The sequence below is a fragment of the Parasteatoda tepidariorum genome, chromosome 8, assembly GCF_982258835.1.
Source record: "Parasteatoda tepidariorum strain Cologne lab strain chromosome 8, Ptep-v5.0, whole genome shotgun sequence".
NCBI lineage: Eukaryota > Metazoa > Arthropoda > Arachnida > Araneae > Theridiidae > Parasteatoda > Parasteatoda tepidariorum.
In genome coordinates, this window is record NC_141762.1 from 54,188,152 (window position 1) to 54,215,404 (window position 27,253).

Sequence of the window (27,253 nt, forward strand, 5' to 3'; positions counted from 1 at the left end):
AGTATCTCATGTTATTTATTTCAAAGCATCTCATACAAAATTTTGTTTTTGAGAAATTGAACTTTCAATAAAGAAAACAAATACTCACCCTTAAGGGATTTTCAATATTTAAAACCATCTTAATTTCAAGCAAACTTTCAGCATCGAAAACTACTTTTGTCAACAAAAAAAATTGACCTTAAAACGGGATGAATTTGTGTTTATAGGAATAACAATAGTCAATTCGTGATTGTAAAATTGACCTGATAAACTCGTGAAAAAGAGTGTAGAAAAAAAAAATTCTAAAAAAGGGGGAAGAATTGAAAAGCTGTTTCTCAAATGAAGCGAGTAACGAGGTTTGCCTTGTCCCGATGTCGTAAACGGGATATTTAAAATCGAATTTTTTCAATTAAACATGAGTTAGAAATAACGAAAATATTATTGTTTGTATGATGTAGCAATACCGCTCTTTTCTGATTCATCATTGTTTCTAATAATTCAGATAAGATAGGAATTTGATTCAAGACACATTGTTAATTCCGACCTTCTGGCTTCACAATCGCTTCTTCAAATAAATATGTTACTAATTCATATCAATGCATACAATAAATTGTGGCAAACGCAATAACGACTTCAATGACATATTTCCGAGTTCCACTGATTATGAAAAATAAATCAGCAGGAATTTGAGAATAAAACTAATCGACTTCATTTTAAAGAATATAAATAGTAATTCCAGTTAATCCAAATTATAATGAGCTCGAAAATTTTTGGAATAGTCTAATGTAGTCTTTGCCATGGATAATTAAACAACAAACACTGATAGTTGAAATAATTATTCAATAAATCTTCACTTTAATAAAATACTTCAGCAATATCAATTTATAATTTATGTAAATCAAAAGTATATGTATAAACTATAGAGTTTACTAAAACTAGGAAAAATCATCGACCAAAAACATAATAATTGGCATTATAGGGAAAAATTAACGTTCATTATTATTTTTTAATAAATGTGGAATTATGAATATTTTACTATATTCGGAAAACTACTTTATTTTACATTTGATTCCACATTTGTTTGTTACAAAATTAATGTTAAATTATTAGTATCAATCCTTTCTTTGAATAGTTTAAAATTTTCAATTTATAAAATATAATCACAAGTTTTAAAAAGCGGCCACTGCTAAAACTGCTACAATTGGATACCTGCAAGTGACGTTGTTGTAAGAAAATCGTGTCATTTATCAATTCAGAAGCCAATCACATTCATCGCATATGCGTGACGTCACTTACAGGTATCCAATTAAATCTGATTTAATGGTTAGACCTAATCACTTCACTTCTTGAGTTGCAAGTAGTCAATCAGCTATAGGCAAGGAGTCAAAACTTTCTAATTTTGTCATGAAGTTGGCAGCTTTACATTAACACACAGAACCAGGGTTGGAGTTTTTGCCGGCAAAAAGGGGTTTTTGCCAGGACAGTGGCAAAAACCTGGTAAAAACCGGCAAAAACTGGTAAAAACCGGCAAAAACCAAATTATCTAAATTGCTGATTAAATATTATTATAAAATACTTGAAACAAATTTAAATCAATCATAAGGAATAATAATTTTGATACATTACATGAAAAAATTATTTTTAACATATTAATAATTAATATAAGGGTAATCATTTTTAAAAGATTGAAATTTTTTGATCTCTTTTCATTTTAGAATCCTAAAATAAATGCTTTTTTACAAATAAATATTATTATTTGTATAATATTATTATTTATTATAAAAAATTATTTGTACAATAATTAACTACACATGTTGATAGATATTTTATGCTTTAAATTATAGTTATATTAATTTAAAATAAGTTCATTTCACTGGAAAAAAGAGAATAATCACAAATTTTCCAATCAATAATGTTTTAAACTACTAAAATGATATATTATTACATTATCATTTAATTATGATTTAATAATAATTTTGTTAATTTTTCTGTAATTATTTATATTCATAGTATATATTTCAATTTTAGGAATAATTGTGTACAAAAAATGTGTTTTTGTCTTCTTATCTAGGAGAATATAGGTTTTTGCCACTTTTTGCCAATTTGCTTGGCAAAAACCTGTTTTTGCCAGGACGGTTTTTACCGGTATTTACCATGGTTTTTTCCACCTGCGGCAAAATCTTGCCAACCCTGCACAGAACACTTGAAAAAGTTTTTAATGTGAAAGTTTTTATCACTAGACGCTTAAAGCTTTACTATCCGAATTAAAAATGAATGGTGAATTAATGTTCCGAATTTAAAACTAAAAAGGAGAAGGTAATAAAATGGCAAATCATAATTTTTCTTATACAGTAACAAAAGCTCAAAATTATAAAACAACTTAACTTACCGACATGGTAGGTCTTAATTATGTATGTTTAAGAAATCAAAATATTACACAAAACTCAAAGGTTTCATGGGATAGTTATTCAAGTCGATGTTGCATATTCATATTAAATGAATATGAAAAAAGTGAAACAATTCGACACTCGCAAATCAAACCTGTTCTTGGGAAGTGGGTACGATAAATATTCATAACGAATCACGTTTTAACGATAGTTATGACACACATATTGTATACCCAAAAGCATTTTGATTATAGCTAAATGAAAATGACATCTTTTGGGAGAAAAGTTTATGAAGACATTCATCGAAATGGGTTTTTATTATTGTCGTTGTCAGCAAATGAAAGGGCTACATGCCATGGCCTCAAGATAAGCATTCTTTTAAAACAATATCGTAGTTTTTGTCAGTGTCAAACATAACATGAAACAAAGAAGCCTTAACCTTTCAGAGGAAAGAATTTTAATATTTGCTTTTCCTTTTTTGGTTTTGGCATTATTCAAAATATAGAATTACAGAAGAGGGCAAGAGTGAAAAAATAATTCTTTGTGAAATAGATAATAATTTATAGAAAACAAATGTTTGAAACATTGTTTATTAGAAAATCATTAGATCAAATTACACCAACAATCAAAAGCATATACTTTGGAGAACAAGGTTTTGGCTGTTAAAAAGAAATTAAGAAGAGAATAAACAAAAGTTTTTTAAAAACAATTTCCTTTTTTGAAAAAAAAAAAAAACTGCACGAGAATTATAAATATTTTAATGAAGAACAATTAAAGCACTTTTAAAATTACTACATTAATTCAATTTGCATCGTGGGTTTAATTTTTATGCAACAGATATTTATTTATTATATAGATTAGATTTTATATTATTTATATTTTTTTAGTTGCTGATTCAGAGATTTCGTTTGAAGTATCTTAAAAGATTTATTTTAAGAAAAGAATTCAATTCAGTTTCAAACGTAAAAAGAACTATTATAATATTAATTAGTTTCTATATTCCTTCATTAAAAACTATTCCTAAGAATATATCATTATTTTTATTGGCCCAAGAAAATTTTCTCTTTCCCTATCTTAATTTCGTAATTTTTAATAAAATGTTTCATAAATATGTATTGATTCTATGTGTATTCAATTAAGTTTAGTACACTGTAAAAAATTTTGGTACATAGTTGCCACCATTTTTGGTTTTAAGGTAAACTACGAGTAAATGCATCTTTAAGTAGAGAGCTGTAGTTATAGTGCCAAAAATTACATAAGACTAACAACATAACAATCATTTGAAAGAATTAGTGCCAATATATTACTGAAATTGTGCTTGTTTTTTCTTAAACGAACAGTTTTTGGATTAAACTCATTAAATTTCTAATGCGTAAAAGGTATATGCTGTCAGTAAACAAAGAAAAAATGAATAAATAAATAAATGAAACTAGAACATCGAAGAAGTAAATAAAAAATATGATTGCAAGCACTGTAAAAATGTATAGTTTATCTCAAAGCCAAACACGGTGGCAATATACACCAAAAGTTTTTACAATCTAGTATTTAAAAGATATTAGGTTTGCGTCATTGCTTAAAGGAAAAATTAATACAGAGTTAATAAGTTTCCAAGAAACGACAATCTGACAGATAAATAGTACTTAAAAGATACTTTCTTCTCTGAAAAGTCGCTTTAGCGTCGAACCATGAATTCGATACCTTAAACAATAATGCCGTTCTAATTTGCAACTACTTTGATAAGGTATTAACTATAACCACGTTTCCTCCGTTGAAGTTAAAACATATTATCGTGATGATTTAAAAAGTCCGACAATACGGTTCAATCTATGTGTTTCAATACATTTCGAAATCTCAAAAAAAGTAGATTGATTTTTTTTAAGTACCGAATTGTAAAGTACACAAAAAAACACTCCTTAATAATTTTTAATTTAATGATCGAATTTTTCAAAATATTGGGTAGCTGCAATCTTGAAAACATGGTCCTGACCGTTTAAGCAAGAAAGCGGTCAAAATTTTGGAATCTTCAGTATCTTTTTTTTCTCTTTCGATTTTTGCGCATTTCAACATACTAAAAAAATATATATATATTATTTTAAAAACCTGAATTTCTCAAGAACTATTCGACCAATTTCCTTCAGTTTGATTTCGTCATTTAAAATAACTAATGAAAGAATTTGAATGTCTTTAAATTCAGATTTTTTTTCCTACCATAATAAATTAAAAAATAATAAATAAGGACGAAAAATAGTTTTCTTCATAGAAATATATTCAGATAACACGATAACACGATATCTGTATATTCAGTTAATTGAGTCCTATTTTGTTTTCCTTCGCTTTATTATATTTTGAGGCCTGGTGAACTACGCAAAAAAGTAAATTACGTTAATTGGACAAACTTTCGACGGCTCCCCTGATATAGGGGCCATATTTTCCAGATTCCGGTTATCTCACCCCGTACTTTGAAAAATCCAAATTTTTATTTAAAATTTATTAAAAAAATATATTTATTCATAAAAAAAAATTTTTGTATCTGCTTTCGTAACTTACAATGTCGTCAACACCAATTAATTAGCATATTTAAGGTTAGGCCCCATAACTAAAAAGACCAAGTCGATATTACGTGAAAATCCGATTATTAAAACAAAAATTATTCAGTGTTTTCGCTTTTTTTTGCGCGCTGTAGATTAATAATTACATTTAGCGTATTAAATATGCTAAATTGATTTCTTACCAACAAAGCTGTATTACACTATCTTAAATACTGAATGCATTTATTTACAAATTAACAGTTCGATGTTTATTTATTTTTTTCCCATTAGGACTACTATTACAACTCTAAAAAATTCATTAAAACACATGCTGAAGGAAAATGTCACAAAATAATATTTTTTACTTTCCTAAAATACAGTGTGCTATCTAAAAACATATAATACATATAAACATATAAACAGAATTATAATCAAATTTTTTAAAATTTTCTTGCAGTTACAATCTTACAAAGTAGGAAGAAATAACTTACATTATTAGTATAACCAATTTTCTCTGCCTCGATCATTACTTCCTAAACTGATGTATCAAATTAGTTCAAGGGATAGTTAATTCGTAGGGGGTCGGATATCTGGCTGCTTTTAATGAAAATGATGACGCATAATAGTTAACACAAGTGTCATGGAAAATTTAATATTTATTCCACTCGCAATTATAATCTTGCTTTGAAAGTTACGGAACAATCTGGTCAAATACAAACGTTTATATTATCCTGAAATTTTTTGGGTGGGAATATTATTTTATTCGGGAACATTAACTCAAACCAATTTATTCGATTAACATATTTTTAAGAAACAAGCAGTTTTTTTTCCCCAAAACTTAAAGTTAGTTTTTTTTCAGTGGCATATAAAATATGTAATTCAGATAAAAAATCATGATTTTTTTTTTTTTTTTTACAGTAAAAGATTTTTAAACAAATAAATAAATCATGATTAAATGGGAAAAATAGTCAGGGAAACATATCTCTTTGTTAATGTATTTTAATGATTTGAAATGTTTATGACGTAAGTGAATGTAAATGACGTAAATGATTTGAAAATCATGATGAGATATATTAATAAAAATATCATAAATGTAGGTCCTTTTCATAATATATTTAAAACATTGTTATTAGAAAAATAATAATTTTTTTAAAACAAATTTGCTCTTTCTTTTGCATTCGCATTTTGTACTAAATAATTTCATAAAGATAATGTAAATATTAAATAAATAAAAGATCATTAATTCGATCTAATCTAAGCAAGGTTACAAAAATCATTACTGTAAGGTAAAAAAAAAAAAAAAATTTATTAACTCTCGGAACTCCTTTTACACTACTACAGAACCCTAGAGTCCCACCGAACACCATTTGAGAACCATTGGTATTGGGTAATTAAATGATGACTTACTTTTCAATCTTTGTTATACTTCTGCAGTCCAAATATTGCATTTCAAATTTGGCTACAAGATTTACAATAGACAGGAAAAAATTGCTATAAAATGTTTTACAACTAAGTATTTTAAGCAATTTTCCTTCCCCCATTTTTTTTTCCAGACAAAAATTTTTTTCCAGTTAGGAAAGAAAAAAAAATGGGGGAAGGAAAATTGCTTAAAATTGTTTTCCAGTTCAGAGGAAAAAACTTCAAAACTTGCGATTTTCACAAAAGTAATTAAGTTATCATCTTTTCTAAATAAAATATAATATTTAAGCAGAAGAAGTTAAGTAAACTCTATAGCTATGCAATCGATCTTTTTAAAAACTTTTGAGGTCATTAAGTAAAGACTAAAATACAGATAAATTTTTATTTATTTATTAGATTAAAAGAAAAATAATCTTCAAGAAGACTCAAAAGGAGAAAACAAAGATTTACACGAATATAAATAAGGTGATAAGTTGAGCGATGGAATATAAAAGCCTTTGCGTATTCTTTTTCACTGGAATCCTGAAGTAGACAAACAGTACGGCAGTTCTCTTTGTACAAATGAACATCATTTGTTGTTTCACCTGTCAACTTTACGAACTATTTCCTAGATAATGATAGTATTTTCGTGTTTGTTTTACCCGCTTTTAAATCTTTTAAGGAAGGACGAAAAAAGAAAAGAATACGTCACAGACACAGCTTTAGTTTAAACAGTGGGTCATACCTTTCTGGTGAATTTATGAAACAGGCTTTCATTAATTCCTCATAATTATTTTCAGTTGTTAAAATAAAAAGGCGTTTTTTTCTTTTAATTAAGAGTATCAAGTTGATTTACACATGATTCAAGGGGGATATATTGAGGAAAGCCACATTTTTTCCAAAGGTGACATTTTTTACATCAAACCGTTTCTTAGAATTGTTTCTAGCTCACGGTATTTTAAAAGTGTCCAGCATTTTTAGATAACGGCAAAATACACAAAAACATATGATAACTAACATGGTAATCGTGGCGTTTTTAATCAAAAACGATCTCCTGAACAATTTAACGGTGCTTATATTCCCCGAACCCTTTATATCTCATAGTATTTTTGGAACTCAAGTAAAAGACTAACTTAATATAAGTGATAATTGAAGCATAATGCACATGATGTTTGGAATATACAAGAATTTTTTATTGATGCTAACTGCAATAAAGACGAAAAAAAATTATGCGGAACAAATAATGAAAAAAAAGAGGAAATTTCAATACACAGTTAACTCAATGATCTCATATAGAATTAAATTATTAAATTGTTACGGTTGTTGGATAACCATTGTTTTTAATATCTTATATATATATATATATATATATATATATATATATATATATATATATATATATATATATATATATATATATATATATATATATATATATATATAATATATATATATATATATATATATATATATATATATATATATATATAATATAAATATATATATATATATATATATATATATATATATATATATATATATATATATATATATATAATATAAATATATATATATATTATATATATATATATATATATTATATATATATATATATATATATATATATATATATATATATATATATATATATATATATATATATATATAAATATATATATATATATATATATAAATATATATATATATATATATATATATATATATATATATATATATATATATATATATATATATATATATATATATATATATAAATATATATATATATATATATATATATATATATATATATATATATATATATATATATATATATATATATATATATATATATATATATATATTATATATATATATATATATATTATATATATATTATATATATATATATATATATGCATGCCTTGGGCGCTATTTAATTCAAAGAGAAAAATTTAAAATTTTAAAAACTAATTAAAAAATATTATTGATACGTTTCGGTCACCTGGGGGCAAGGAAATAAAACTACTTTTTTTAAATTATTTATATTTTATTTATCTTTTTGTGAAAGTCCATTTTGTTCAATGTTTAAAAAAGATAAATAAAAAAAATAGTAAAAAAAAGTTGAAGGAGGCCTACATTTTTTGGCGCCTTTTCGCTTGCCTCGGGAAACCTAAGAGTACCATATTATTATCGTAAATTAAATATTTGTGATATCTCTGCTAGCAAGTTAAAATTTTAGTTTCGTTAACAGTTTGGTATAAAACAATTAAACCCTGATTTCTTAAAATAAATTTAAAAAATCAGGGTAATAGCATATTATGAAATATGCTATGGAATGATCCTTGTTATCAAGAACGATTTTTTTTTGTATTGATCATCTTACATTTTTGAGAACAGAAAAACGCTTTTTGACTCCGAAATTGTTTTTTTTAAAAACAATATATAAATAAATCAAAAATTTTGATTCTTGAGCATTTAACTTGTACACAATTAACTAATAATAATCTAATTGCATGGATATCATGAATTGGTATAAGTAATATTAAAATTAAACATAAAATTAAATAAAGAACTGCATTTTAAAAACTAATTAATTACTTAATTGATAACTTCAACAAAATTCTTGGTATAAAGCTTAATCTGATTTAAAATACTAATTGAATTCAAATGTCTGAATATTAATAACATAAAGGCAAGTAAAAATACATGAAAAATTGATTCTTATTTTAATTTTAATTCTGAATTCTTTATGAATGCTAAATATTCATAATTTAATAACTAATTTTAAAATAAGTATGAAACAATCCAGCCTTCTATTCACTGTTTAATTGATAGACTTTATGAAGGAAGAAATATTTTGTGATGTATTCAAAAACATTTCATGTATTATGCTATCAAATAATTTTCTTTTAAAAAACTAATTGCATGGACATACAAATTGGTATAAATCATATTCAAACTAAACATATGAAAAATTAAATACATCTACGCCTTTCTTATTTATTGAATGTTACAAATTTTCCAAAATACGAGTTATATATTGATAAATTTCTTTAAAATAAATCATAATATTTATATTGAAATTTCAATTGAAGAGATGATAATTTATTAATATTATTTGTATATAAATTAATGTTCACTTAATTGAATAAGATTTATGATTATGTAGTTTTCATAAACAATTACTAATATTAATAAAATATCCAGTTAAATAAATGAAAGAGTTTGAGAGAAGTTTTTAATCTTAGAGATATGACAAAAGGAACATGCGCACGAATATTACATTACATTCTTTCGCGAACAATAAACAAAATAATAAGAAAAGAGAAGAAAAAAACATTATTTCAGAATTAGAGAAAGCATTGTTTCTAAAACATAGAGTATATGTATAGCACTATAATTGAATTGATAGAATATACATTTCCCGTTACAATTCAAGATACAACACAAAATAATGCTTTTACCTGAAAACTTGTTTCGATTTCATCTTCGATTTCTTCTAATGCTACTCTGGTATAACCTTCTTTTTCTGGATTTACAGGCATTTATTTAAAGAGAATATCTTTGAAACGATTTCTCTTTTCTTGTGCACCAAAAAAGTAATTTAAGAAAAGAAGAGAAAATCATGATAATTGTTTTCTTTTACTTTTCCAAAGTTTGAATTAATATTATGTGGCGCCATCTGCTAAAGGTTATTAGTACTAATATTAAGAGGTATTTTAGGTTTCATAATGTAAATAAAAATAACGAAAACAGACGGAAAAAGAACTGGGTAATAAATCATCGTTGACCTCATTGCTTCGTAAATAAAGCTTCAGTTATAAAAAATATTTAATAAAAAGTGCGTGGAATGATTAATTGTCGAAATATTTTCTTTTAAATTATTTAAATAAAAAAGAAAACATAATTTGCAAAAATAAAAAAAATGACAATTTAGTCAAAAATAGTTAAGAAAATTTTCTTTTCCTTATCACACGCTAAGTTAAACAATTTGAAAATATCAATGCCTAGCTTTCGAATTTCATACAGCATTTTTTCAAAAAAAAAAAAAAAAAAAAAAAAAACAACGACAACAAATAGTTTAAAGGGGCTTAAAAGGAGAACTTTAAGTAAATAATATAGATATATTTTGAGTAATTGAGAAAATTCTTCGATATTTTGTATCGATCGTTTTAACTTAGCAATCGTTTGCATTAGTTTAAACCATTTTGAAATAATTATATTATTGTGTGTGTAGATATTTTTTGTGGTGCTTTAATTGCGTTAAATTAGACATATCTTATAAAAATTGCAGTAAGAAGTTTGCCTGATTTAAAAATAAGTTTTCAAATTTTACAATCTATCTTTGCATGTTGAATAAATGATAGTTCAAAAAGTGACTTTACATATTTCATTTTATTCAAAATTAATGCTTCCAAATGAGAAAGAAAATGATTCATTTTAATAACGTTACGAAAAAAATAATTTAAAAAAATCGTTTAGAAGTATAGCCTATCAAAATCGTTTTAAAATGTTCAATTTCCGTTCTTGAGTCAAATAAAACATGAAGAAATTTTTTCAGTAATACGAATTATTCTACAACATTAAAAAAGTTAATTTTAAAACAAAAGCTAATTTTAGCTAAAGCTAATCGAATGCTAATTTTAAAACATATACACTCCCAAAGTTTTTATTTTTTTATTCTTTTTCATTATTTTTATTTTTAAGAAATCATGAATGCAAAAGCAGTTAAATTCAAAAATAAGGTAAGCGCAAAAGGTTTGCGGAGTAGAATATCAGAAGGACTAAAATGGAATTTTGAACAAAATGAAAAGAAAATTGGTTAGTATCTATTAGTATCAAGGTACTCCAGCGTTGGGTGACAACTTCAAAAAATATTTTTCTGTTTTATCCTTCACAATTTTGTCATAAATAATGTCAGGAAATAGTTTATTAAGCATTAAATAAACACTGAAACTTAATATTTGACTCAACATAAATCTTGCCAAATTTTCGTTTTCCAGAAAAACACGACTAAAAAATCACATAATTTAAAAATTTTAGTTGATAAATTTGATAGTAATTTAATTTAAATTTAACATTTTACGTAAAATTTTGATGATTAAATAACTTATAGATGTTTAGTTTCTCTACGAATCGTTTCTTATTTTTTTAAAGATAAAAATAAAAATTTATAGTAAAACGTATTACATCTATGCACTATAAATAAATTAAATCACAACATTATTATGCAAGAAACTTATACTCGAGTCCTTTATATTACACTTTGAATTATCATTTTATTTTACTTATGAGAAACAATGACATAAATGACTTACTTAATAATAACTAATTTTTGCTTTGAGTACTTGAGACTATGATTTTCGATCAGTTTTAAAAATAATTGATCAAAGAGTAAAATAAAGTTAAAAATTTTTATCGACTAAGTTATATTTTTCCTGTTTTCGCTTTTTCAAAAAATTTTGAAATTTTAAAAGCTTAAAAAAATTTTCAGTTTGAATATTTCTATTAATGATTAAAGAAAGGTTTTGTCATTTCTTTAGTTAAAATTGAAAAACAGAAAATATAAAACTAGAGTTAACCACCTCTAAACATAACTCACTTTTCTTCAAATAATCCACCAGAGAAGCAAACTTTTGGTAAAATTACAATTAAGAAAATGATGTTAATAAAGCTATTTTTTTGCATCAATGGACAGAAAAAAAAATCTTGTAATATATATATATATATATATATATATATATATATATATATATATATATATATATATATATATATATATATATATATATATATATATATATATATATAATTGTTTCATTTTTTTATTTGTTTATTTTTTTAAAGATATCCAATTATTATTCGAATGTCAAGATTAAGAATAAATAGAATGATAAATTTTTTCGAAAAGTCAAATCATATATTAGATTTTTTCTTCCTCATGTACAAAAACATCATCAAAATTGGTCTATAATTTTCTGTGATAATTATATCTGATTTTCCCTCATCTTCCATAACTTTATATTAGCATTAACAGCATATTATAAGTTAATAATATGTCTGAAAGATGGCGCCCTGCGCAGTGTTTTATTATAAATTAATATTCAGATTCCACTCAGACACTGTAACGTAAACATTCTTGGTTATTGTTATTAAATATATTTTTTTGTTACAAATCTTTTCGTTTTTACTTTCATCCATCTTATATGGATTAACAAAATAAGAATTCACGAATGAATAAACATTGACCCCGAATTTATCATATTTTACAGTGTTTGAAAGTTGCATTTGAAATGTAAAAATATATTAAAAGTACACTTTTGAATACAGAACAATAATTAAATTAGTTTTCGAATAAATAGAAAAGAACCCGAATATTAATTGTTTTTCGAATACAATCTTTATGTAGCGAAATACAGAATAACCATCATTCTCTTTTATTTGTATCCAAATACTCCCGCAGTAGACAGGGCATGTTGGGAATTGATTTTAACGATTCTTTGCAGTTCTTAACTAATTTTTCCTCAGTAATTATTGTCTGATGTTTTGCTTTTACAGTGGTGCCCCAGCGACAATCCAATCAACGACATAAACCAACAACGGAAGTAAACAAAAGAGAACCCGGGTACCTTACACGCAATAAGCAACACATTCGCGTGCCAGTAAGATTTTTTTAATCTTTCAACGTCTCTGTACTTTTGGAATTCTCATTTGGAAAGATATTTTTTTGTAGAGGGTGCCGTGTTGCTAAAACAGACTACCAAACCAATATATCTAACTATTTTTGGCTATAGGTAGAAGACGGAATTAGTTGTAATGGAAAAAGAGAATTTAACTGACCACTTAAGATACTTTAGCATTTTAAAACTGCTTAAATTTGATGCATATTGTTTTGCTTGACACGCAGCAGACATGTAAATAGTAAAATGATAATGAAAAAAAAATGACAATTACTGAAATAAATTAAAGCAACTAAATATAATATTTTTTTAGTGAAATTTTACTTATCGCTTTTTTACTAAAACTAGATAACTTAATGTTTTTCTATTTCGGGCCTATGTATACATTTAAGATTTGACTATCGTGTAAAAGCTTTGAAATACTATAACTAAAAAGTCTTAGATAACTTGCATGTAGAACGTCTTGGGGTGGATGTCAGAACTCTTATAATAAGAAAAAAATATTATTTCAAACCACCCTTTAAAGAAATGACGCTTTAGAGTTAGTATATATCCTTCATACTATTCTTAAAATGTTAGTAAAGATATTCTGTAAAGAAATATCATTTTTGAAAAGTTAAGAAAATGTGAACTCTAAAAAGCACTGAACATCATAGGAATCACGACTTTATATTGATATTTAATTTAGGAAATTCCTTAGAAGTTTTTGAAACATATAAAAATTATGTATAATATAAAATTATATAATAATTTTAATAATTTTTTTCAAAATTTACAATAACGGTCTTAATTTTGGAATATCGTATTTTATAAAAACAAACAAAAAATGCACCGCAAAATATTCTGGCATACGCAATATTTAAAATTGTTTACTTGAGTAACATAATGTGTTTATGAAGTATAGCACATTAGGCTTCTTTTAGCAATTCAATAATGCACCAATTGTTTGTTAGCTTGTAAATTATGTAAAAATTTCGAAGAAAATTATAAAATATTTCTAAAAAAAAATATAACTGCAAATTTTGCTGGTGTTTTAAAGTTAAATACAACTGTTCCTAGCAAAGCTAACTACAATTAAGAGAAAAATGGAAAGATTTGAATTTTTTTAAACATTTATATAAATTTTCTTTTTCAATTTTAAATATTCGCATTTTACATAGTTTATGGAGAGATTAGAACAAAAAACTTGCTTATGTGTTGCGTATAAAATATTTGTTTTCCCTCTTAGAAGATAATATTTTCCCAATTTATTCAATAGACATGATGTGCTTGGAAAGGAAACTTTTGTACAAATTTGTTCAAGCATTGTGTCAGTTAAAGATGTCCTTTTCATCCATCCCTTTACATCAGTGCATGATTATCTTTAGGCTGAGAAAAATGTGTAATGATAGTAAATTGTTGTGCTAGAAGGAATTTCAGTTTTTAAGATACGACATTATTACTTACAAATCTGATAGGTTAAAGTTTTCATACAGAATATTTTCCTCACATAATAACATATAATGATGGTCTCATAAATTTTAAATGATGAAGGTTTGTTTCCTTTTTGTAACCTCTGTTACATTATTCTAAGCTAAATAGAAACCTGGTAAAGGATATAGAAGGGTCGGTTGTAAGTGTAAAATACTAATTTGTTATCCCAAGTTAATACTTTGATAGGCTGGGATAGCCTGGTCGGTAGGGAGCTGGGCCCATGCCCGAGAGTTAGTGGGTTCGAACCCCACCGGCCGAAGACTCCCCGTGTAGTTGGTGACTGATGCACGTTAAAATTCTGTCGAGTCGCAAAGTTCTCCATGTTCCCATAACAAATCAATTCCTCTGGGGGTACTGGATTGGAGACCGATCGTTCTCTGATTCAGGTCAAAATTACGATCTGTGGATGATTGAATGGATGTATGACTGGGCCCGCCTTATAAACAGGTGTGACGTATGATGTGGCGGAAGTCGAATTCTTGGCCATAGATGGCGCCACTGGAAAACAAGAATCGCACACTCTGCCTTAAATTTGCTCGGTTTCACCAGCAGGCTTGCCCGTGTGGCAAGTGGCATTAGAACCAACCAACCAATAGTTTGATAATTAATTAATAATTTGGAGAGAGAGAGATCGAGAGACAGAAGTAAGGGTAAAACGTATTTCCACGCGTATGGAGAATTGGTGAGGAATTAATATCGTTAACAATCAGTAATCAAATGAATCAAACGAAATTCTAGGGTATCAGGATGCGACATGGGGTGGAAATAATTTTAGCTTAGTCGAAATTGAATTTATGCCCAAGATTTCAACAATGTTACAATAATAATTCCAACTATGTAATTGAAGATTTACCGAATTCTCGATAATGGATTTAGAAATTCAACAAGTTTTTCAAATCATTTTTGTTTTGTTACATTCACGTCTGTCAGGTCTTGAAAATTGGAGCCTCTTTTTGATGCGCTGAAACAGTAGACTGTTATTTCCTATTTATTTATTTATTTATTTTTGAAGCAAATGAAGTTTATAATCAGGTAATAACATAATAATTGATAATAATTATGGGCAATTTCGATGGAAATTTCAAATTTTTCTTATTTACCTTGTTTGATCTTGAGTTCATTAGCTTTCCAAAACCTTTTAAAATTTTTATCTCTGATTTTTCGAAATGAAGTTGCAGTTTATTTTCTTCTCATTCTGACAGACGAAACCGAAAATGAACTTGCGAAAAAGAAACTAAAATAATTTTTTTTTTGATTTGAATATTCTGACTATTTGATGAATGAACGGTTAAAGACGAATAAAATTCATTTTCAGGAAATACTTTCGAATTATCAATTATTTTGCAGTAAGAATTTTCTTACATTTTAGAATTTCCTTGTATTTTAAATGCTTTTTCTGTAGCACGTTGGTTTTAAAAAAATATCTTAACGCTAACGCATCTTACAGAAAAAGTTTGTTATAACATTCTTTGAAATTTTAAAAGTAGATTTTGCATTCCGTTAGCGATGTTTTGAATTTAAAGCTAAAATCTAACTTAGAATTTTTTAGTTTTATGAAGCTTTGAGTAAGAATATTTTGAATTTTTCTTTAAAAATTCGATATTAATCAATGTGTTTAGTTCTATTTAATTGTCTTTTTTTAAAAAAATGTTTTTAAGTTTTTAGTACAAAATACAGATTATGCATTAGGATCTATAAAAAAATATTTAGAAATTCATACATTACAATTTGTTGTAGAGCTGTTAGCATCTTATTTAATTTTTTCATATTTTTGAAGTGTATGAAGTATTTTATCAGGTAATACATGTAAATGTTTCAAAAGTTCATATACAAAGCTCCGTTTGTTCCCGTTCTTCAGTGGTGAGGCTTTTACAGCATTGTCAAAATTTCCAAAAATTCTGAAAGCTTTAGTTTATATTAGTCTCTCACTTTATAGAATATTTTGCAAAAAGCGCAGAAGTTACTAGTCTGACTATGTATAATCTACATTTAAATCTATACTTGAGTTATTGTTTTGCTACGGTATTAAAAACAATTTAAGATTTAATTTTTACAATTTAGATTTTTACATTAAAAACATAAATTTTGCTGATAAGGAAAAAAATGATCAATGACAAGACAAGTTGGCAGCTATGGTATTGTTCTATCCCTATACACGCCTGTAACAAATGGATTTCTCATGTAGTTTCTGATCTTCCATTTGTAATTTAGACTGTCCACTTGTAATAGAGTGGAAAAAGTTGGCAGCTATGTGCATCGAAATAAAAGTTTACCACTTCATTTAATTAAATATTTACTGTTGTATATTTAGACCATTACTTTCTTTTTAAATATGCTAAAAAGTTGGCATCTATGTGCCTCGAAGTAAAAGTTTACAACTTCATTTAATTAAATATTTACTGTTGTATATTTAGATCATCACTTTCTTTTTAAATATGCTAAAAAGTTGGCAGCTATGTGCATCGAAGTAAAAGTTTACAACTTCATTTAATTAAATATTTACTGTTGTATATTTAGACCATTACTTTCTTTTTAAATATGTTAAAAAGTTGGCTTCTATGTAAATAGAAGTAAAAGTTTGCATCGTCATTTAATTAAATATTTACTGTTGTATATTTAGACCTTTACTTTCTCTTTAAATAGGTTAAAAAGTTGGCAGCTATGTGCATCGAAATAAAAGTTTACAACTTCATTTAATTAAATATTTACTGTTGTATATTTAGACCTTTACTTTCTTTTTAACCCTTTAACGGGCCCTTTATTTCTAGTAAAGGTAAATTGAAGTATTTTTGGAATTGAAATTGTTTTAAGAACAGTAATTGATATATATATAAAAAAAACTCATTTAATTTATAAAAATGCCATTTTTTTGGTGGTAAATATATTTAACATGACCTATTAGGAACTTACTGACTTTTATTTTTCTTTATTTATAAAATAAATTCCTTAAATGCTACAAACTTCAAAAGGAATTATGTATTTTATAACTTTTATACGTTTTTTAAAAGTGACAAATGGCTACCAATTTTATTCAAACGCACTTTAAGAAAGCTGAAGTTATTGAAAAATGGAAACCTAAATTAAAAGTGGTAAAACGTGGTGGTAAGTATACTTACCACGGCCTTCAAAAGGGTTAAATATGCTAAAAAGTAGACAGCTATGTGCATCGAAGTAAAAGTTTCATTTAATTAAATATCTACTGCTGTATATTTAGACCTTTACTTTCTTTTTAAATATGCTAAAAAGTTAGCCTCTATGTGCACCGAAGTTAAAGTTTACAGTTTCATTTAGTAAAAAATTCACTGTCGAATATTCAGACATACCCTTTCTTTTTGCACAGGTTCTATTTTCAAGGAAATTCCGGATGAAAATCTCTATTGTTTTTACCCGAATAAATTAAAATATTTTTTATTATGATTCATATTCAGTTTATTAAAAGAAAAAAAATTACAAAAATATTTTTATTTCACGCCGTTGTGTTTTCTATTTATATCATTAGGAAAAGATTTCCGTTCTTTGATAAATGTAACTGAAGGGCGGGTCTTACGATCATTTCTTGAGGTGGTCGACTAAATATATTTTGTCGGCTATTTACAAGGGCACTTAAATATTAATAAGAAAGCTCCAGAGAAAATTGCTTTTCGTATTTACAAAAATAGAATTATCATTTTTTGCTTTTTGTCGAAACTATATTCGTTGAATGAAGGAAAGTTAAATTATATTTATTTCAATTATTTTAGTGCTATACTTTAGTAATTAGTTTTAAAATGGTCCCAGTCCCTAATAAAATTCATTAGTTTAATTTATTGGAGTATTTATTGACAATAGTCTAATGAGTCCCATAAGTATTTCCCTATGCTAACTTACCTCCAATTTTTGTTATTTAGTTTCAGATGGAAATTAATCATTTGTATTAACCCACGCACAATATGTACCTTAACACGTTGAATTCTACGCTAATTTTACATGGCTTGCCCGTCTGACAAACCGGTAAATAACTACAAACTAAATTTGCTAGTTAGACAGATTTTGCTAGTTATTTAAAAGGTTTAGCATGACATATCTTACTTACTTTACTTTATTTAACAAAAGCTGGGCACCTGGGCCGCGCAGAAGACCCATATCCCATTCATCGTGAAATTACAGTAAAATTAAGAATATAAGCAGTTTGTATACAGAGTCTCTGGGATGACTGATGCATGACATATCTCAAAGAATTGGTGAATTATATAGGCCTACGAATTGTTTAGAAATAGTGGCGGATGAAAATCTACTAAATTGAATTTATTAAACCTAGAATCACAATTAATAAACTTTCACTTGAAAATATTTATTCGCTGTCCGGAGCAAGTTGGCATCTCTGTGTATCTAAATAAAACTATTTTTGTGTGTTCTATATTCCATTAATTTCTTCAAATCATTTTAGTAACGATAATAATATAAAAAAATTAAAAATTTACTCGAATTATGTGTTTCTAATAATCTTGACTTCGCCGGTCACCGGTGACTGCCATGACATTCAACGTGTTAAATTTGATTGGATAAGTCGATTTTCAGGTAATTTTTTTGAAAATGTACCGAAAAAGGTGCACAACCAGACGCAATCATTCACTTTTTTTCTCATAAGAGAACAGCTTTTTTTGACATGGGTGAGTTTATCCAGAGATGCAAGCTGCTCCTGATTCGACATATATTAAAGAAAAAAAAAATTGTAGAGAACTACACGCTAAAATCCGCAGATTTTCATAAGAACACTTTGCTTCATTAATCTTTCTCTAAAATTTCTTGAACTTCTGCCGGTACTGGACACCCTGTATTATTAATACGTTAAAATATATAATAAATATATCCGCAGAACGTTAAAATCGACAAAAGTATTGTTTTCTGCACACAAAAAAGTAGCAATAATGAAACAATTGCGCTATCTCTTTCCAAAGGAAAAACAAAGCGTTTTAATGAAATGACGAGAGTCACAAGAGAATTAAATTAAAAATGCAAATTTACGTTGTTTTCTTAAACTTGTTGAGTAAAATAGCGAAAGTAGTCAGTTGCACTGATTATCCTAGGTAAACAATAACAAAACTGAGTTTAAAAATAATCGTCGAACATCATGATCATTTGAACAGCGTCTGTTTACGAGGCAGAAATTGGCAGTGGATATGCGTATCTGCCAACACATTCCGGGAATTTGCGGAAGATTTTATATTTTTATTCTATGCAGTAGCAAAATTTATAGATACACACCTTATTCTTGTTTGAATTTGAATATGTGATTTAAAATGATTTTGTCTACAGCTACATTATTTAAATAATTTAAACATATTTATAATAGGACGTGTGGGTTTTTAGTAAGTGTTGAAGAATAAGTGAAAGACCGTAAGCGGCATTAGGCACCAATATAATTCTATACTGTTCAATTCAGGTTTCTGCAAGTGTAAAGTGTGATGGTAAATTTTTATGACACACCATCAACTTACAATTTCAATTGAATTAGCATTCCCCTACAACTGCGAAATTTTGTTTTTAAAAGTTAGGTGGGAGGGGCGCTTATGCCCCCCTCATTAATTAGAAATCTTCATAAGTCCCCACAATATTTCAGATAAATAAAGAAAATTTTCATGAATTATTATCGAATTAAATTCCTTACAGTTAAAAACAAGATAGAAATAAAATAATTTATCTTTTTGCAAGTATTTAGTACAGTTAAGAAATAATTTTTCTTATCAGCTAAATTTAGAGGACCATTGTGATGTCGCATTTAACTTCGTCCCCCTCAAAAATTGGGCTTGCGACGGCCATAATGGTCATGTCAATCCGTGGTTGGACACACTATTCGTCCGAGTGATTATTTATTTCATTTTGAGGGTTGTTTGGCAAAAAGGCAGCTGTGCTTTCAGCTAAAACAAAACTTTTTTAAGTGTATGATTTTTTTGGTATTAACATATTATTTGAATCCCTATAAATTTTTCTCTCTTGAAGCTCGAACTTTATAGTAATTTTTTTTTAAAAATTAGCTTAATGTACTTCATCAAATTCTGCTTTGAATAAGAGTTTTAAAAATTAGTAAAATTTTAATAATGCAAAATTTTTACAACATATTGTATTTGTGCATTTGATTTCTTTTCTCTGTTTTGTAATATTATAAACCATAAAAAGGCTCTAATTGATATATAATCAAGTGAATACCTTGATTTATAGCAGTAAACTTTATGCTGAAGAATTTTTCTTTCTTTGAAAAAGAGAGAATAGAAACTTGCATCTTTGAGAATTTAAGAATTAAAATTTTTTTTATACATTTTTTACTTAAAAAAAATCAGAATCCTTTATTTAAGTGTGCGCGTAATGCAACTGAAATATGGATTGTTTTAGTTATATTTACAAAAAAAGAAAAAAAAAAGAATTATATATGTTCTGGGGTACTTTGAGCCCTTAACTTTTACGGAGTTGAAATCAAATTTGGATATTTTACATTTGGATGAGCTCTGAAATATTATTTGTAAGAAATTTTCTCATATTTTTTACAGACAGTGTATTTCTTAAATTAACCCATAGTAAAAAAAATTAAACCCTAACAATAGTAGAGATTAAAAATGTACTTATGAGGGGTCGCAAATTGATATTTAAGCAAATAAAACTGTCGGAAACCTGTTTAATTGCGGTATGAGATGGACGAAATACGTTTATTAAAAAAAAAGTTCATATTTTAACTTCAAATCAACCTGGTTTTAATGTTATGTACACTCTTCTTTTATGATGTAATTTGGCTGAAAAATTCTTTTCAGAATATTATACTAATGATTTTCTAGAAGAATTACTATTCTCTTTTTTTTATTAGAAATTTGAAGAGAAAGGTAGTCATCAAAAAATTAATTTGTTAGTACATACTTAATATTTGGAAATATTTTATCTTTTTTTTTACAATAAATTCAAAATAAAAAAAAGCTTAATCTATTTTTGAAAAAAATAAATACTATTTTTTACTATGTACTTAGTTAGAGTAAAAATACTTAGTTAATTCATTTATCCACGTTTTTATATTATATGAGTTTATTTGTAAATAAATAAAGTGTTTGTGTTTACATCGAAGGAAATTAAAGAAATTCACTTAGAAAGTAAATATTTATTATACGGATCTGAAAGAACTCTTTAGAACCTACTTTAAAATAGCAGTTTTAAGAATATGCCAATAAAATTATGGTTTTACCATTTGTCTCTGTTCTTACTTAGTATAACATATTTTTCTTTGTCATGTAATTGTTTCCTTATTAAAATCTATGATTTCCTACTTTCTAATATAGGAATAAGTTCAATATTTCATTATATATTATATATTTCATTATATATTATAAATTTTACTATATATATTAGAAAACTATAATTGATACATTTGAATGAGGTTCATTCATTTGATGTTAAAAATAGTTATGATGAATCATAATTTTTTAATCTACCTCATTTTCTATTTTCAAATACATTACATTAATTCAAACCTATCATTTCCTATTTTCTAATATGGGAATAAATCCAATATTTCATTATATATTATATATTTCATTATGTATTATATATTTCATTATATATTTCATTATATATTATATATTTCATTATATATTATATATTTCACTATAGATATTAGAAAACTATAATTGATACATTTGAATGAGGTTCATTCATTTGATATTAAAAGTAGTTATGATGAATCATAATTTTTTAATCTATCTCATTTCCTATTTTCAAATACATTACATTAATTCAAATCTATCATTTCATAGTTTCTAATATATGAATAAATCTAATATTTCATTATATATTATATATTTGGCATTTCCTTTTTGATACATGTTAAATACAAGGCTACCACCCAATCACACCAAGAGCGCGGCATTTTACATCCATTATTAATTTTTCTTACAAAATTATGCCAATAAAATTTTGTAATTAACAGTTTTTGATAGGTAGTTAAATAGAATACAGTTGCCTGTTTTCAGATTTTTAGATAAGTATCTTTGTTTTTATGCAAATAACAATGATTTTTTTTTTGTCATCCAAATCGCTTTGCATCAGTTTAAACTGTAACAAAATTAAGTTTTAAGAAATCTAAAATTGAGAAACGTGTTGTTTCAAATTACTTACTCAAAATCACAAAACGCATAATTTTATTACGTTAAAGTTTGAGGAGAAATTCATAGAGCTTCTAAAAATTAACAAACGCTATTTATTAAAATTTTTGAAATTTTCTTTATTTTGGAAGGTATTGTGCAGCCTAATAATACTATATCATCAAAAGTTTGTTATTTACAAAAAATATCAAGAAAACACAAATTACAAATTGCTGCTAGTAAATTTATGAAATATCCTGCAGACTTGATAAAAACCAATCCTAGTGCTTTAGATAGGCTCTGAAAAATGTTACTGTTTTTTAAAAGTAAGAATATTCGATTTAATTTTAATAAATTATAGTATGCACGATCTTTTAAAATTGATTAACTGGAGTTAAAAATAGTAAAATTTCGAATACTTTTCGAAACAATTAAATGGAAGTATTATATTTTTAGCAGTGAGAGATTTATACTTCTTAAATATTTAATTGGTTTATTGTTAATGCTCAATTCTCAGAAAAATCTACAGAACTTTGATAGATGTTCACATTAAAATAAACAATTCACGAATGTATGATTTTAATTGGATGTATGATATTGATTAAAAAATAACTTTCTAATTATTGTCCGACATGTGCCCTAAAGAACTCCCATCATCCTAATTACATATTGGGCCATATATTTTTATGCTAATACATAATGGCGTGCTGGTGTCATCTGTAATGAGTATTGTTCGCTTGGAGCATTGCCAAAAGTAAGACAAATAGGAAGGATTATTTCGCTTAGAAAATGTAGTTGACAGTTATGTTCTTTATACGGATATCTCTCTCTTTTTCAAAAAAGATGATTATTTAATGGAAAGGCATGAGAGTTTTATTTCTATTGTGAAAATTGTTTATAGTTTGCGTTCCAGTTATATAAAGCGGCAAGTGAAGTAAAAAAAAAAAAAAGAAATATTTTGTAATAGGCATTCTGACATTTCAATTTATGTAAGTGCTTTATAAAATGCTATTCTCCTCATCGGATGAAATGATTGCCCTGAGTTGAAACTTTAATTTGTCGAAATGAAAATATTTTATGCTGACAATCACTTATTCATTGCTGATTTTACACTGCAGGGCCGGGATAACCTGGTTGGTAGGGCGTTCGGTCCATGTGCAAGCTGTCGGGGTCTCAAACTCCTCCAAGTTCGTGGTGGCTAAGAGGATAGAGAATTCGCCTTCCATTGAGGTGAATCGGGTTCGAAACCCAGCAATGGCTGGTCGGTATGAATTCCTCACCCAACTCGCACCGACCATAATGCTGTTGTAAATTTCTTCAGTGGTTGACGTATCACGGGTTAAAGTCCCTTTGCCGTCAGGCTAACAGTGGGAGGTCTTCGGGTTTCCCTCTCCATATAACGCAATTGCGGATTAGTCATCAAAAAGTCCGGCGAATTTCTCCCAGGCCTATATATATATATATATATATATATATATATATATATATATATATATATATATATATATATATATATATATATATATATATATATATATATATATATATATATATATATATATATATATATATATATATATATATATATATATATATATATATATATATATATATATATATATATATATATACATACATAGACGTAAATCCTAAATTTGATCTACTGTTCAACGACGGTTATAAAATAAAATTAAATACCTCAGGGTGTACTGAATTTGGTGGGATTGACCGTTCTCTTCTTGGGGATTGACCGTTCTCTGGTTCAGGTCAAAATTACGATCTGAATTACTATATAAATTGATGTGGGAATAGGTCTGCACTATAAACGAGCTGTGATGAGGGTGGGTGGCTGAAGTCGTATTCTTGGCCCCAGATGGCGTCACTGAAAAACAAGAAATGCACCCTCTGCCTTAAATTCGCTTAGTTTCACCAAGCAGGCTAGTTGATATTTGGCAAGTGGCATTAGAAACAACATAGCAACTGCTGCATTCACGCCTTCTTCGTAACTGCTATCAGTGTTAGACGTTTACACATCACAAGAAACTGCTGCTTTTACACTGTTACGAAGGAGGTGTGAAAGCAGCAGTTTCTAGTGATGTGCAAACGTGTAACATTTGTCTTTAAGTGGGTGGCCAAATATTTGCAGCTTGAAGGGGATATTTTCTGTATTTATCTACCACTGCCATAACTGGGCATAAGGACACACAATGAAAATCACACATGTATATTAACCCTTTCCAGAACATAATCTGATTTAAAATTTTAGACAAGCAGCACGGTAGAAATGCTATAATAAATCGTGTGTTCTTAATGGTAGATCAAGATCAAGAACTTATATCAAGAATAGTTATTCCAAAAGAGGAAGAAAATGGTGAAAGCTTTGGAAGCGAATAGTTTTACATTTCTGGTGGTTCGAAATATAACTCATATTTATAAAGAATACCTCACTTACTGGCATTCACTGGCTGAAATTAATTGTATATAACTAAAATAAGTGACTTTATTTTAGCAAGACTGCTTTTTTTCCTTAATTTTTACTCATTTGGCTTTTTTTGACAAGTTGCGTCCATTTATGTCACAAAATCAAAACGGCTTTATTTTAGTGGGACACACAATATATAAGCATTAAGTAGTAAAGGATGAAATTTGTAAGTTGAATGTGTCAGCTTAAATAGATTATTATTTGATAATAGTTTAATATTTTTCGTTTTTTCTTTTGTTGAAAAATTACAATCTCAACTGTGTTAAGAAATCTTCAAAAGCTCTAAAAATATAAAAAAGAATGTTTCAAAAATTAAATTTAGTGAAAAGGAAACAGTCTGAATTTGCCACTAGTATCCTATTTGCACTATTATTATAATTTGCACTATTATTATTTAATCATCATTCTTAATACTCACCAGATCATTTCTTTCATAACGATTTTATTGGACTACTTTTTTAATAATGAATCAGCCATATACTGTAATACATGGAATTTCTAATCCTAGAAATTCCATGACTCTCATTTGTTATGGTTTTATGCCACCTGCTGAACAATACGGAGAAAGAATAGAGAAAATACAGGTGCATGTTTTAATGAATAAAAAATTTCCGTATATCTGTAAGCTATCAATCATCAGTCTTTTTTTCTTCTTCTACAAATCTCTCATTTTGCGAATTAATAATACATTGTAGTGAAAGAAACCTCTACTTTTAGAAATGTTGTTACTTTTGCCTTGTTTACATCAGTGCAAAATATTTCGAAAGTTAGGAGGATAAGTTTTGCTAGTTCTGGCACCTGAAGACTGTATAGGATGTTCTTTGGCGGTGAATAAATGCCAACAATTAAAAAATTGAGTTATTACTCTTCTTCTTTTTAAAAAAAGACATGTTCGAAGTGGGAAAACTAGAAATAGGTTATTGCGAACTGTTGGTATTTTTAAACCAAACATAGTTAAAAATGCGTGTTTAAGAAAAATGGGCATGCATCAAAACTCGTGTTTAAAAAAATGGACACAGCTCAAAATTCAGGTTTCAGGAAAAGAATATAGCCTGAAATGCGTATTTAAGAAAATGAACATAGCATAAAATGCGTGTTTAAGAAAGTAGACGCAGCTTGAAAGGCATTTTTAACAAAATGAACATAGTTTGAAAGGCATGTTTAAGGAAGTGCACATAGCTTGAAATGCGTGTTAAGAAAATGGAAATGGCATTTGATTCCGTTTTTTCAAACTTCTCTTATGAAAATTGTGATTTATTTTTAAATGAACTAATGAATCTAAATAAATTTGCAATATGATTCCATTTGCCTAAATTATTTAGTATATTTTTTTAAAATTATCCTTTAAGAAAAAAGACTTAAAAAGTTAATATCTGTTTTAAGAGAATTTCGTAGGTCCTTTAAATTTATTACAGTGGTATTAAATTTATGTTGTATGAATGTAGATTTTTCAAAATCCCTTTATCGCTTAGTTCTCTAAATTTGTGGAAACTACCTGAGACATTACATCTGTAATATACCCAATCATCTCGACCCTAAAATAAAGATTGATTCAGAATTGATTTTACGGGAAATTTCCTTTCTTCACGCGAGCGTATAAGTTCCTTGCCCGAAGACCGAGATTTTGTCTCGTAATGATCACAAGACTGATGCTTGTACCTAAAAATGCAAAAAAATCATAGAAACTTTTCATCTTTTTATTTATTGATTCTTAAATAATTATATAGATTTATTAGAAAGTATTGTTTAGTGATGCTAACTGCTTCATTGAGAATAGTAATCGTCCAAACAGAAAAATGTTTTTTCAAGCTAAGTACAGAGCACATCATGATTGTTGGCAGAGGACATCATGATTGTTGACTATTCACAACTCTTTTTCTTTTTACCATCCCATGCTTTTCCGGATTTCCATTTTGTTCTATGGACCTTTACTGAGAAAAATGCTCACTTCTCCACACTTTTATTTCCCTTGATTTCACATCAAGGTGTCCTCGATTTGATTTCACCTCAACCACATTTGCCTGGATTTCTCAATGAGTGGGTAAAGAGCCACAATGTCCTCAAGCACCCAAATCAAACAATTATGTCCTCCAGTCTCAATAGGAAGTATTAATGATAGATATATTTAAAAGGAAAATCGATCTTGCATTCACTTTCAAAAGTGAACTGAAAGAAATATACCAAAATTCGTTGCTACAATACTCAAACAAATTAGGGAAGCAAG

The 27,253-nt window shown here is 26.9% G+C and overlaps 1 protein-coding gene across 3 annotated transcripts in view; it reads right to left on the bottom strand.

Annotated features, from left to right (window-relative positions):
- The window catches only part of LOC107452244 (prolyl endopeptidase FAP), a 120,809-nt gene that overhangs the window by 58,048 nt on the left and 35,508 nt on the right, over positions 1-27,253 (bottom strand). Inside the window, exon 1 of one of the 3 annotated variants that reach the window (XM_071181375.2) lies at positions 9,760-9,908. The exons of the other annotated variants lie outside the window; for them this stretch is intronic. Coding sequence (XP_071037476.1) covers positions 9,760-9,840 — 81 coding nt within the window. The 5' untranslated portion in view covers positions 9,841-9,908. Of the gene's footprint in view, positions 1-9,759; positions 9,909-27,253 lie in introns of those variants that run through there. 3 annotated transcript variants of the gene reach the window in all.